Source organism: Rhinopithecus bieti, unplaced genomic scaffold, assembly GCF_001698545.2.
Source record: "Rhinopithecus bieti isolate Rb0 unplaced genomic scaffold, ASM169854v2 scaffold_15814, whole genome shotgun sequence".
Lineage (NCBI taxonomy): Eukaryota > Metazoa > Chordata > Mammalia > Primates > Cercopithecidae > Rhinopithecus > Rhinopithecus bieti.
In genome coordinates this window covers 234512-249459 of record NW_016808380.1, presented here as the reverse complement: position 1 = coordinate 249459, position 14948 = coordinate 234512, and the positions used below count along the sequence as shown (strand labels likewise).

Genomic DNA, 14948 nt, shown 5'->3' with positions numbered 1-14948 from the left:
AAAATACCTCATATAAGCAGAGTTATGTAGTATTTGTCCTTCTGTAACTTCCTTATTTCAATTATCGTAATACCTTCCTGGTCCATGGTAAGTGTTTTTACCACAAAAAACAACAAGGGACACAGGAAACTTTTGGAGGTGATGGATGGATGTATTACCATTATTCTGGTGATGATATAATGAGTATATGCACATGTCCAAACCCATCAAATTGTGTACATTAAAGATGTGCAGTTTTGTCTACAATTATACCTCAATAGAACTGTAATAAAAAAAGAAGACAGCCCTCAACACAAAATTAATCTTTTCATTAATCCTTTGAACTCATCATTAATATTACATTGTTTCCTGGGCTTTAAATGTAGATAGTATAGGAATGGGGTTGAATTCCTACTAATACTGTATCCTGACTGATAAAACCTAATGTATGGAGCACCTTCTATGAGCAGAATACTTTTATAATTGTTGGCATTTAATGTGATTTTCATAGTAGCCCTGCAAGCTCTGAACTTGCATATATAAATATGATCTTTCAAAATTTCTTCAGCATAAACATCACAGAAACATCCACCTCTCCCTTTAAGGTTGATTCATGCCATCTCTAGGTTAAGACCCTGTACTGCAGCTACCCTCTCTACTGTGTCGGTTGCTCTGTCATTTGCTGCTGTAATATACTCACTAAGCCACTTACCTTCTCCCAACTCTTCATTAACTCTACTTTCCATTCTCCCTACCTCTTTCAATTATCTTTATTTCCCCCTCCCTAGCTTTTCTTAGAACAGGCATCTAAAAGTAATTACCACAGATATAACTTCATTAAAGTGCAGGCTACTGAACTATCCCACATCTAGGTTTTCTAAAAATTCTTGTCAAAATTTATCCCAGGAAGATATACAAATGGCCACCAAGTACATGAAAAGATGTTCAACATCATTAGCCATCAAAATGCAAACCAAACCACGATGTGCTACTGCTTCATATTACTAGGATGCTAGACCAAAAAGTCAGATAATAACAAGTGGTGGCTTGGAAGTAGAGAAATCAGAACTCTTGTACATGGCTGATTGGAATGCAATATGCTGCAGCCACTTTGAAAAACAGTCTGGCAGTTCCTCAAACAATTAAAAATGGAGTTACCATATGACCCAGCAATTCCACCACTGGGTATCTAGCCAAGAGAAATAAAAACATATGTCCACACAAAAACTTGTACACAAATGTTCATGGAGGCATTATTTGTAATAGCCAAAAGGTGGAAACAACCCAAATACCCATCAAATGATGAATGAATAAACAAAATGTGCTATATCAAACAATGAAATGTTTTTCAGCCATAAAAATAAATGGAATGCTGATAGATGGTACAACATGGATGAACACTGAAAACACTATGCAAGTAAAAGAAGCCAGTTATAAAAGGCCACATATGACAAGATTCCATTTATATGAAATGTCCAGAATAGGCTAATGTAGAGAGAGAGAAAGTAGTATTGGTCTCCATAATGTAGGGAAATAGGAGGAAGATGGAGCAAAAGAGTGTGGGATTTCATTTTGAGGTGACAAAAATGTTCTAAAATCAATTATGCTAATAGTTGCACTTAGCTGTAAATACACCAAAATTCATTGAATTGTGCACTGCAAATGAATGAATTGTGTGGTATATGAATTATATAGCAATAAAGCTGTTCTTAAAAACGTTTTGTCAATGATTCCTGGACAAATGCTTTTCATTTGTCTTTTGGCTATCCTACCATTCTATGTTTGAAATTCTGACTCATCAAGGACTTAAATGCCATACTCACCACAGAGTCTGTCTGTGTTAACTAAACCTTTAAAATCTCAAGACTACCATCAAATCACTCTTGGCATCAGTCTACTTAGAAGGATGAGGACAGGAATAATAGTTTGCCAGCGGGACAGCATCAGTTGTTCCTTTTTGGTGGTAGTCTTGGAAGAGTTCAAGCAGAAGTACAGCTCAGGTAGATAAGGAATATACCTGATTTAGAAACCTTACTTTCCACCAGAGCCAATCCCCACCTCAGCTCCAGGGCTAGTTCCATAGTGGATGTTTCAGTTACAAAGCCCATTACACTCAGGGATCTATATCTTCCTTGGAGTATGTATAGTTCTCCTTGTTTATATGTAATTTGCCAAGTAGAGGTTACACTTACCATAAGTATAATGCCTAGGAACGGAGTTGACATGACTACCTTTATCTGTTTCCCAAGGAAAGGGCAAGAAAGTTAATTAAAGGTCAAATTCTCACATTTGGGAGGAAAAGCTTTTGTTAACCCTTCACTAATTTAACAACTTAACATAGCATAAATCCTTTTAATTATCCAATCCTTGGTTAAAAAATTCCCTTGCTTTCAAAATTCAGAGAAAAATAAATTTTGCCCTAAAATACAGTTTTAAGTTGTTTTGGAAGCTTAATAGAACATTAAGGACTCATTCACATTTCTATTCATTAAAAAATTGATTTATACAGGACAGGTACAATGTTAAGCACTGAGGATACTGTGATGAACAAGACAAAAAAGAGTCCTTCTCACAGGTCCTAAAATTTATCAGAAGATCTGATAGTTGATAGCAACATAGTTTTTAAAATCTTTTGATAGAAGAAATGCCAGGTGATAACAATCACTGAAGGGCAATGAACACACACTTGTAGTATAAGGAATATGCATTATTCATATTTAAGAAATAGGTTAAGAATATGACAATACTCAATTGCTCACATACATTTAAAATATTTTATTTTTCTTAAGTATAACATTAACTAATACAAATAGAAAATTCATGCTTTTTTCAAAATATTCACATACCTGGACTCAAAATCATGTGACTTTATGATAATTCCTTTTGAGAGAACATTTACTTGTCATCCACATATTTCAATCTTATTGGTAACTCTGAGAGAAGGAACTGTGTGTTCTCAACTCTGCCCCTTCTGTGGTCTCCCATCGAGCTACCATTGACTTTCTTCACAGAACTAGAAAAAACTACTTTAAATTTCATATGGAAGCAACAAAAAGCCCATATAGCCAAGACAATCCTAAGCAAAAAGAACAAAGTTGGAGGCATCAGGCTATCTGACTTCAAGCTGCACTACAAGGCTACAGTAACCAAAACTGCATGGAAATTCTACCTTAATTATTTTTTCTTTCATTAATACCACCCACCTTCCCAAGGTTTCTCCTTTTCAGTTAAGAAACTTTTCATTCCAATTAAGAAAACATATTTACCATAATCTATTAATGATTTACTTAATCTAACCCCCCTTGTGCATGTCATACTTCACAAATAGAATGCCTTTTGTGTTCCCTCATCTTCTATTCTCTGATTAACATTGTCTCGTCTGTCTGATCTTAAATTGTTAAAAGGAAATAGGAATGCCTGATGTATTAAGACCTCATTTCTCATTTGAAAATAACTTTTGTTTCAACCCTTAGTGTTGACAATCTTTCTACATGTAGAAGTAAAATTTAAATTCTTAGTAATTCCCTCTCATGCATTTATGCTTCATTTTTCAGTTAATTAAATATTTAACAGAGGTTGGAAAAGGCAAAGAAACTTGAAGTGTTTTGAATCACTGCCAAGTACAAATCAATCATAAATCAAAGGAAAGGCCCTTTGAAATTACAATACTAGTCAACATGTAAATATTTGCCTCCAATTTTTCAGGGATCTTAAGGAAAACAAGAGACGCTGGTACAAAATGATCCCTACTGACTAAACTCACAGGACCTACTGGGCTGTTGGATAAAGGCTGAAACAGTTTACAACTATCAAATTTGGCTACACTTCATATTAAGCACAAATGACAGCATAGGTTAAAGAATATAAAGTGTAATCACTGTTAGCCTAGAATACTTGCTTGTTATATAGCAATGCTTAATATTCATCTATCAGATGTCTTCCCTAACTTCTCAAATTAGGAATGAATTCAGTCAACAAAGCCTCATGACTTTAATGATTAATAAAACAATAAAAAACTAAAACCACTACATGACTGGTTAATGAGAGCTAAACAAAAAGAGATATTTGACCAAATGGCCATCAAAGACAAAGCACAACAATAACAACAATAAAAACTAAATCCATAGGAAAACAATAAAAACAACAAGAGAAAAAAGCATGTTGACTGAGAAAAGAAGTGAAAGATTAAACAGAGAATCGAGATAGAAAGAAAATAGCAGATAGCTACAAGACAATTGATTAAAGTCAAGAAATTATGACAGAGAATGGGCAAGACCAGAATAAAGGAGAAAAATTAAGTACTAAGCAGAATACTGAATTTTTGATGGGGAATATATCATCATAAACACTATATCAGCTATTTGAGACCTCTTTCTTATTTTATTTCTTATAATAAAAGTGGCTATTATAATGGGCATGAGACACTCACATATAGTGAAACTGTTCACTGTGCTCTATTTATAGGAGGGAGTATGTAGTACAATTTGAAATCATTTCTTTCAAAAATCATCTATCTAATTTATTTATTATTGTGTATATTTAAAGTACACAAAAATGTGCAACATGATGTTTTGATATGCATGTACATGCACATGACATAAGTATACATGTAAAATTATAACTACCATCGAGCATACCAACATATCCATTACCTCACACAGTTTCTTGCACCTATATACAAAAAATGGAATATTATTCACCTTTTAAAAAGAAGATATTGTTATCTTTGACAACATAGATAAACCTGGAGGACATTACGGTAAATGAAATAAGCCAGACACAGAAAGAAAAATACTACATGGAATCACACACATGCAGAATCTAAATTTTTTTTAAAACTTTTAATTTAAAATTTTGTTTCATGAATAAATGGACAAATTTGCTTTAAGAATTAGCTGAACCAAAAAGCTATGTCCTTCAAAGTACTTTACTCCTTAGCAATTCCGTTAGGTGAAATAATGTGATAAAAAAGAGAATAACATCATTATAGGTTTAGCTCCCAGCACAGGAGGTCTGTGTATGCTCTTTGCTAAGTGCCATTCTCACAATTCCACTTCCCTGGTAGACAATACACTTCCCAGGACTCTCCCCAACAAAAGCACCAAGTAGCAACTTTGTTCTCCACAGATGGTGTGGAAACATAAAGTAGTAACACAAACAGGGAAGAGACATGGTTCTTTATTGTATTTAACTTTAAATTTATATACATAAAAGAATTGCAATATTTGAAGAAACCTTTCAAAGATTCATGGTTCCTTGGAAAGCTCTTTGATTTGTGTACATATTACCATGTATGCTAACTTTTAGAGATAAATGAGTATTCTAACCTCATTTATTAGAGCTTAATAAATGATGATATAGGTATATAATTAGAGAAATAAATATTTAAAACATGATATCTTTATGCAGACAGTTTCTAAAATCATACTCTTTTATAAGATTATATATTTTAAAAAAAATACCTTTTATTTTTTAGGAACTTAAATATCATTTATTAGGAACTTAACATCATTTTATTTATCAGGAACTTAAATATCATTTTACTATCTGTGGCTTAGCAACCTCCCCTCCTCTGCAATCAAAACCAAAGAATGTAATGCTAGCAGTATCTTAAATGTTCTTACCATGAAAGAAGAAAAGAGAGAAAGAGAGAAAAAGAAGGAAACAGAGAGAGAAAAAGAAGGAAAGAGAAATAGAGAGAGAGAGAAAAAGAGAGCGAAAGAGAGAAAAGAGAGACAGAGAGAGAGAGAGAAAGAAAAAAAAGAAAGAAAGAAAGAAAGAAAGAAAGAAAGAAAGAAAGAAAGAAAGAAAGAAAGAAAGAAAGAAAGAAAGAAAGAAAGAAAGAAGAAAGAAAGGAAGGAAGGAAGGAGGGAAGGAAGGAAGGAAGGAAGGAAGGAAGGAAGGAAGGAAGGAAGGAGAAAGAGAAAGAGAAAGAAAGAAAGGGTGATGTAATGTGAAATGATAGAAACATTCATTATGTTGAATTTGGAGATTATTTCAAAATGTGTATATATATATATATACACATATGTCAAATATCAAATTATGCACCTTAATTGTGCACATTTTTTCTTGTCAATCATGGCTCAATAAAGATGGAAAGGGAGCAGAAGGAGTATGTAGATTGCCATAAATGTTTTGTGCAAAAGAACTATGTAAACTGAAGGAATTTGTACAAAAAAAGTAAACATTATATATACATTGTATATATTATATATAGATACATTATACATACATTGTATGTATTATATATACATTATATATATACATGTGTATATATATATAATGAAGTGTATATTTGGTAGATACTTTCTCACTAATTTAATCCAATCTACCCTTGGAATTTGATAAATTTCCAACCTGCAATGATCACTTTCTTCTGTTAAGATACAGGATACATACACTTTAAAAACATTAGCATAAAACAAAATAATGCTCAATGTTTAGAAAGCATATTGTATGTCATGTTGCTTTTAGTAATTATGATTTTACTGGTGTCATATCTGCATCTGGATCACAATAAGCCATATCACAGCAAAGTCTATCCTTTGAAATTATGTGGGAGGGAGAGGAGAAGACAGGGAGGGAGAGAGAGCAAGAAGAAGAAAATCGAAATTGGATAAATCTTGAAGCTCAGATACTGAAGGAAAGGAGTCATGTCTCATTCTTCTTTGTATCTCTTATATCAGCTAGCATAGGGCTTAAAGTCACTGAGTGATAACTCAGAAAATGTGCTGAATAAATCATTGAATGAAAAATTCCTAATATGAACTCATCTGTGATAATGATATTACAGTATTTATCTTCAAAGTAGAATGCCTTTAGTTAAATTCGATATTATTCATATATTAACAATTAGACTCACTTCTATATCAATTAATTTTCATTTCTTATGACTATCTGATTGTAATACCATGAGAGAGGCAAGTATCAGGTTGGCTTTTGTTTTTTTTTTTTCCCCTTCATCCTTTCTGCCCAGAAGCTCTAAACATTGAGTGGTCACTCAAAAGTCATTGACTTTGGTGAATATTAGTTAGGTATGTTTTATGTTCTGTGGTTATCGTTATTTGGGTCATCAGCACCCTTGATGGCTACTGATATTTATCAGTATGTTGAGATAAACGTAAAGATTGAAATTCACCAGTAATCTTTCTAAACGCAGATCTGATTATCTCCATTCCTTTGCCTACAGATAATATTAAAACCCTTAATTAATTAAGAGTAGGATCCTACCATTATTCATCTCTGTAAAGTCACTGCCTAGCACACACCCTGCCTTCTAGAAAGTACTCAATAAATACTTGTTGAATAAATTACTATAAAATGAATAAAATCTATGACAAAGCAATGCATCATTAACTGTAACTAGTGTAATGTCATGTCTATATCTAACCCTATTTGTAGTTTAAGTATTAGAATCTTAAAGCCACTTGACAGAGTTTGAGTTTAGGCATTTCCAAAATCAATGATCATATAAGGATAAATAAAATGTCCTTATATGTACAGAAGAAAAAATAGAAACTTGAGAGATAAGCTTTCCTAAATAATAATGGGCAAGGTAAATAAGAACTAATTTTAAATAAACTTGAAAACATAAGAGATTTATATCTAAAACCATAGAAATAATACTTAAAATAACCTATGTGTTCATTTAAAATACGATAAAATATTGTCCAATTTTTAAGTGCCAAGTTCACAGTCAGAATACATAATCTGAAGACTCTAAGCTGTTTCTGCAACTACATTAAAACAGTTTAAATAGTAAAATAAAGTCTAGATTAGTGTTCAATAAAACAATTTTAAGATATACCTCAGGATTGTCTGTATATAATAGAATTTTAGAAATTAGCGTAAATCATCCTGAGTTCTACATAACTAAACACATTTTAACGTCTTTATGTGGAAACATTTTATAAACATACTACATGTAAATCATTTTAGAAAGCCATACCTGCAAAAGAGTTGTTCTGTGGAGCGTTAGTGCCCCTTTCTGGTGAATTTTAGCAAAGCATCCTGAACAATAATCTTCTCCACATTCAAGGCATACCTAAAAAGATATTTTTTTAAAAAATTACATAATCTTATAAAAGAGTATGATTTTTAGAAAGTGTTTGCATAAAGATGCCATGTTTTAAATATTTATTTCTCTAATTAAATACCTATATCATCAGAATTGAGAAGCCTGTCCCAGGCTTAGGACTAGTTAAGGGACTAGTTGTCCCAGTTAAGACTTAACTCTTTGAAGAAAACTAATTTGAAAACACTAATTATTCTTATAACAAAATAAATGTAGTAGTTTTAATGTAGGTTTTAGATGTAATATTTTAGATGCATGGATGTATGCATAGTTTCTGAATAAATTATAAAACAACCAGTAGCCTCAAGTCAAACTTCTTGACCTGGTAAAAACTAAACAGTATTATCTCTGGGTGAATAATCCTTCATTTTTATGAGTTATTTTATCTTTCTGTACGGATTTACATGACATAATTACTTTCAAATGATATGCATACTCTTTGCCCTCCAAAATCCCTATACACTTCCCTGGAAGGTGCTCCTTTACTGGTGGTTCTCAAAATATGGCTTTAAAATTTTTCTTATAAGCATCTCCAAAGGAAAAAAAAATACTGAAAAATACTGTATAAGAAAAAAATACTGGATGGAACTATGTTACCATGTCTGTCATGTTAATAACTGATAAAATGATTATGGGCAAGTTTATATTTAACTTCCAAATTATGATGTTTAAAAATGTAATTTTAAAATTGTTGGACAAGTTAAATAATGTAAAATATTTTGTACCTATGATGGTGCCAACTGAAAGAGAAAAGGAAATGGAAATTGGATGCCAGGTTCAAGATGGTTGATTAAATGTACCTTGAGTGTGTCTTTCTATAGACAGGAGCCAAAGTATCAAGTAGATATTCACATTTCAAATAGACTGCCTGTGAGAGAACACTGGAATTCAGCAGAGAGACGATGGGAGACACCAAGGGTGAGGAAAAGAGAAACAGGGCTTCCTGCTTGGGGTCACTGGGATCTGGACTCAGGGAAGGAGTAAGTGAAGGATTTCCAATGCTTTCACATTCCTACCATGGACCTATGCAATCTTAAGTATGGAGAGATCTGGGAGCCCCATAGGCCTCCACACTAGCATAGAGAGGTGTCTGGATATCACACAGAGGAATGGCTAGAACTCATGACATCCCATAGGCTTCCAAGTGCTGAGCAGCTGCACTAAGGTGCCATTCTTGGAGCCCATACCCCAAGGGTCTTAGTCCTGCCCAGAGACCACTGGTGCCCTTCCTGTCTGCAGGGCCGGGGAGCAAGAGCGGAGGCTGGGTGTTCTCATGCTCTGCCACTACTAATGCATGACCTGGTGCATTCAGATAAAGCACCCCATGCCTGTCAGTCTCTCCTAAAACTGTCTGCTGGCCTTGCCATAAGAGAATGTTCTGCCCTTCCTGGTGGCTGGCCCACAACATAGCCATCGCTGACCCACCAGTGTTTAGCGGGGTACCCGGGATCAGTCCAGCCCCTTTATCACAGCCAGCTAATGGGTGGCAGGCTATATAGCATCAAATGCCTACATCAAAAAGATAGAAAGATCTCAAGTCAACAACCTAACATTACACCCCAAGGAACAACAACAACAACAAAAAAAAAAAAAAGAGCAAACCAAACCTAAAGCTAGCAGAAAAAGAGAAATAACAAAGCTCAGAGAAGAAATAAATAAAATTGAGCCAAAACATTTTAAAAATCAACAAAACAAAAAAATGGGTCTTTGAAAAAATTAATGAAATTGGTGGACCACTAGCTAGATTAAGAAAAATGAGAAAGGATTCAAATACGCACAATAAGACATGATAAAAGTGGCATTACAACTGATACCATAGAAATACAAAAGATCATCAGAGACCACTATGAGCATCTCCACACACGAACTAGAAAACATATAGAAAATGGATAAATTCCTGGAAACGCATAGCCTCTCAAGACTGAAACAGGAAAAAACAGAAATTCTGAACAGACCAATATGAGTAGTGAAGTTGTATCAGTCATAAAACTTTTCCCAAGAACAACAACAACAAAAAAAGCCAAGATCATACAGATTCACAGCAAATTCTACCAGTCATAAAAAGAAAAATTGATACTAGTATACTGAAACTATTTCAAAAAAATCAAGGAGGAAATACTACCTACTCATTCTAAGAAGCCAGTGTAACCCTGATACCAAAGCTAGGCAAGGACACAATAAAGTTTAGAGGTCAATACCATTAATGAACATAGATACAAAAGTTCTCAAAACAAATACTAGCAAATCGAATCCAACAACACATCAGAAAGATACTACTCCATAATCAAGTGGGTCTTATCCAGGGGATGGGGGATGTCTCAACATATGCAAACCAATAAACGTGATTCACCACATAAACAGAATTAAAACCAAAACGACATGATATCTCAGTAGATGCAGAAAAAGTATCTGATAACATTCAGCATCACTCCATGATAAAACCCTCAAAGAACTAGGCACAGAAGAAACATTCACAAAATAATAAAGGTCATAAGACAACAAACCCCAGCCAACATCTTACTGAACTGGGAAATGTCTAAAACATTCCCCTAACAACTACAAAAGACAAGGATGCCTACTTTTACCACTTCTATTCAACATAGTACTGGAATTCCTAGCCAGAACAATCAGGCAAAAGAAAGAAAGAAAAGGCATCCAGGCCGGGCGCGGTGGCTCAGGCCTGTAATTCTAGCACTTTGGGAGGCTGAGGCGCGTGAATCACGAGGTCAGCAGATCGAGACCATCCTGGCTAACATGGTGAAACTCCCGTCTCTACTANCAATAAACGTGATTCACCACATAAACAGAATTAAAACCAAAACGACATGATATCTCAGTAGATGCAGAAAAAGTATCTGATAACATTCAGCATCACTCCATGATAAAAACCCTCAAAGAACTAGGCACAGAAGAAACATTCACAAAATAATAAAGGTCATAAGACAACAAACCCCAGCCAACATCTTACTGAACTGGGAAATGTCTAAAACATTCCCCCTAACAACTACAAAAAGACAAGGATGCCTACTTTTACCACTTCTATTCAACATAGTACTGGAATTCCTAGCCAGAACAATCAGGCAAAAGAAAGAAAGAAAAGGCATCCAGGCCGGGCGCGGTGGCTCAGGCCTGTAATTCTAGCACTTTGGGAGGCTGAGGCGCGTGAATCACGAGGTCAGCAGATCGAGACCATCCTGGCTAACATGGTGAAACTCCCGTCTCTACTAAAAAAAAAAAAAAAAAACAATTAGCCAGGCGTGTTGGCAGACTCCTGTAGTTCCAGGACGCTGAGGCAGGAGAATGGCGTGAACCCAGGAGGCGGAGCTTGCAGTGAGCCGAGATCATGCCACTGCACTCCAGCCTGGGCGACAGAGCGAGACTCTGATTCAAAAAAAAAACTCAATTAGAAAAAAAGGAAGTCAAATTATTTCTGTTTGCTAATGATGTTATCTTATGACTAGAAAACCCTAACGGCTTCTCTGAAGACTCATCAATTGATTGGATAAAGAAAATGTAAGATACATACCATGGAATACTACTCCACTATGAAAAAGAATGATTTTATGTCTTTTGCAGCAACATGAAAGGAACGAGATGGAGGCCATTATCCTAAGTGAAATCACTCATAAACAGGAAGTCAAATACTGCATGATCTTACTTGTAAGTGGGAGAGCTAAACAACAGGTGTTAACTAAACACATGGACATACAGAGTAGAAAAATAGACATCGGAGACTCCATATATTGCAACGGTGGGAGAGGGGTAAGGACTGAAAAATTACATAGTGGCTACAATGTTCCCATTCAGATGGTGGGTACTAAAAGCCCAGACTTCATCACTATGCAATACCTCCAGGTAACAAAACTTCACTTGTACCAACTAAATCTATAAAAATAAAAATAATAAATTTTAACAAAGCAGTGATATGATATGTTTTATCTCATTTAATCCTCACAACAACTCTATAAATTTACAATCATCATCGTATCTCCATAATGAAGAAGAAATAACAAAGGAACATAATGATGAAGAATTTGTCCAGAGTCATAAAAGCTAATAGTGGGGACAGGAATTCAATCCTACCATGTGGCTCAAAGCTTAAGCTCTTAACCACAACACACATTACTAATCATTAAATTAATCACTTACAATAAACTAAAATAGTAATCAGTTACAGATACTCTTCAACTTACAATGTGGCTACTGCTGAATAAATCCATCATAAATTGAAAACATTATAAGTCGAAAACGTACTTAGTACAACTAACCTACTAAGCATCATAGCTTAGCCTGGCTAACCTTAAATGTGCTCAAAACACTTACATTAGCTTACGTTTGGGCAAAATCATCTAACACAAACCTATTTTATAATAAATTGTTGAATATCTTGTGTTTTCTTTTAACCTTCATGATCACACGGCTGACTATGAACTTCCTAGCATCGTATTTTACCACATATCACTAGCCTGGGAAAATATCAGAATTTAAACTTTGAAGTATGGTTTCTACTGAATACATACTGTTTTTACACATCATAAAGCCAAAAAATTGTAAGTCAAAAATGGTAAGGCAGGAACCATTTGTATTGAAAAACCTTGAAAAAATCCACAATAAAATAAAATTCAGTATTTAAAATGAATGTATGGTCTGGTATGTATCAAAATCCAAATGTGTATTTTTCAGGTGTGATTAGCTAAAACAGGATGGACTTTTACTTAATCTGAAGAAAACAAACACTATCCCTAGCATAGAAACTAGTCCCCTCTTTCCATTCTTGTTTCATGAGCTTCATTCTTCCGGAGAAATGATAAAAACATTATCCTAAATCCATATTTTAAATGTAAAATAAACTTTAAAATGATAATTTTATATAAATACCTGGTTATATCATTATATTAATATGTATTTCAAAATATACACTGAATAATTTTTATTTAATATAACTTGCTAATTTTAAGTGAATTTCCCCTAAACATTTGGCACTGTTTTTACACTATAATGCAGAAAACTGAAAATGAGTTTCAGCATATAATTTTAAGCCAAGTATCTGTTAAAAACATATTTTAGTAAAAGTAGCCAAACGAATATCTGTAGACTGGAAGATCAATGCTGGACTTGAAGAGTAAGCTTATGTATTTTGTTCTACAAGGATATTTGGATTAAAATTGAGTTAAAATGAACTCCAATTGGAAAATCTTTTTAGGCAGTTTGGACAACTGGCAGAAACATGCTAAAAATGTAAATAAGGACTCCTTTCCACCACAGATGCTTCCTCAATGATGGAATATCCAACTGCAGTTTTAACAAATATCTTGTTAATCTGATGATCAGTTGTGCTAAGCGTCAGAATCCATTTGAGTTTAATTAAGTTATTCACATTTGCCAAATTAATATATAAGAAAATTGGAACTTTTGGGCTTCGTTTTTGCCATCAATATATGTAAATGGATAGGTCACTAAAAATTTTGCCAACAACAAAAGCACACTGTTTATTATCTTCCATCTATGTGCTGGACACAATGCTAAATATTTCACATGTATTAACTCATTACATGTAATAACTTTGAGGTACAGATAACTATTATCCCTAGTAAGCTATTTCACAAATGAGGAAACAGAGACAAAGAGGGATTAAGTCATTTGCTGAAGGTCACATAGCTAATAACAGGTAAAGTTGAGTTTCAAACTCCCAAAACACAAGCCCTTAACTCCTATCTCCCATACACAATTTTCCCTGGTGAAGGCCAGGGAAATATATATATACACACACACACACATATATATATATATATATATATATCTCCTTTATATATATCCACATACACACGTATGTGGCCTTCAAATATATATATTCACTCTAATTATCCAGTCAGCATAACCATATGCAATGACAGTTGCTAAGCACAAAAGATAACATCAGAGTTTAACAGTACCATGGTCTATTTCATTAAATCTGCCTAACTTGAATTTTTAAATAGCTTATTATTATGTGTTGACAACTAATACGGGATATTATTTTTATTCAAATAAAATAACATTATTTCTTAAAATCTTTTAAAAGACTGTTTAAATTATTTATTCTAAATTCTGGCTTGTCCACACAATGTTTTTCAGGTAAATCAGCTGTTTAATCACTGCATACAATGTCACTCTCATGTGCTTTCCAGCCAAGGCACATGCTGCTTATCTTGTCTTGGACATCCTTCTTCTTACTTTTCCTACCTTCTTGAAAAACAGATCCTTTATTTTCAGGTCAAGCTCTATCTACTTGTGTCATACCTTTCAAGTTCCATGGCTCAAGTACTTGCCACAGAGTAGGAGTCACAAAAAATACTGACTCATAGCTCCTGTATAATTCCTTTTCAGATCATTAGGAGCAGATCCCAACAATTTAATTCAACCTGTAAGCACCTTTTGGCTTTCATACTTTTAACTTAAGACACATTACCATTTGTTTATAATTTTTACAAATTTCTGGACAGTAATAATTTTTTAAGATTCCTTATTGTCGAACATAATATCAAATAATAAAATAATATAATAAGAAGAATATTCTACTACCAAGAGCTAGGGTTTTACATTTAATATTGTTATTAGCTCTTTATTAGATGTGCAGCATTCTAACACAGAGTCCAGTTAAAACTGCCATTAAATAAACCTAACAATATAGATTTAAGTCAGAAATGATTATGGCTAAGTTCTCTAAAACTATAACATAATATACAAATATTAGTATATATAATCATTAAATTCTTTGAAGAGGAAACTGCTTTTTACCTATGTGTTATATTTAAAACTGCAAATGATGCTGCAGTACCTTCAATGATAACTGCATACCATGCTCATGGATAGGAAGAATCAATATCATGAAAATGGCCATACTGCCCAAGGT

The 14948-nt window shown here is 33.8% G+C and overlaps 1 protein-coding gene across 1 annotated transcript in view; it reads right to left on the bottom strand.

The window, feature by feature from the left end:
* The window catches only part of ZBBX (zinc finger B-box domain containing), a 148934-nt gene that overhangs the window by 105198 nt on the left and 28788 nt on the right, over window positions 1-14948 (bottom strand). The window contains exon 7 of the mRNA XM_017886716.1: window positions 7931-8026. Within this exon, the coding sequence (XP_017742205.1) occupies window positions 7931-8026 (96 nt within the window). The remainder of the gene's footprint in view (window positions 1-7930; window positions 8027-14948) is intronic.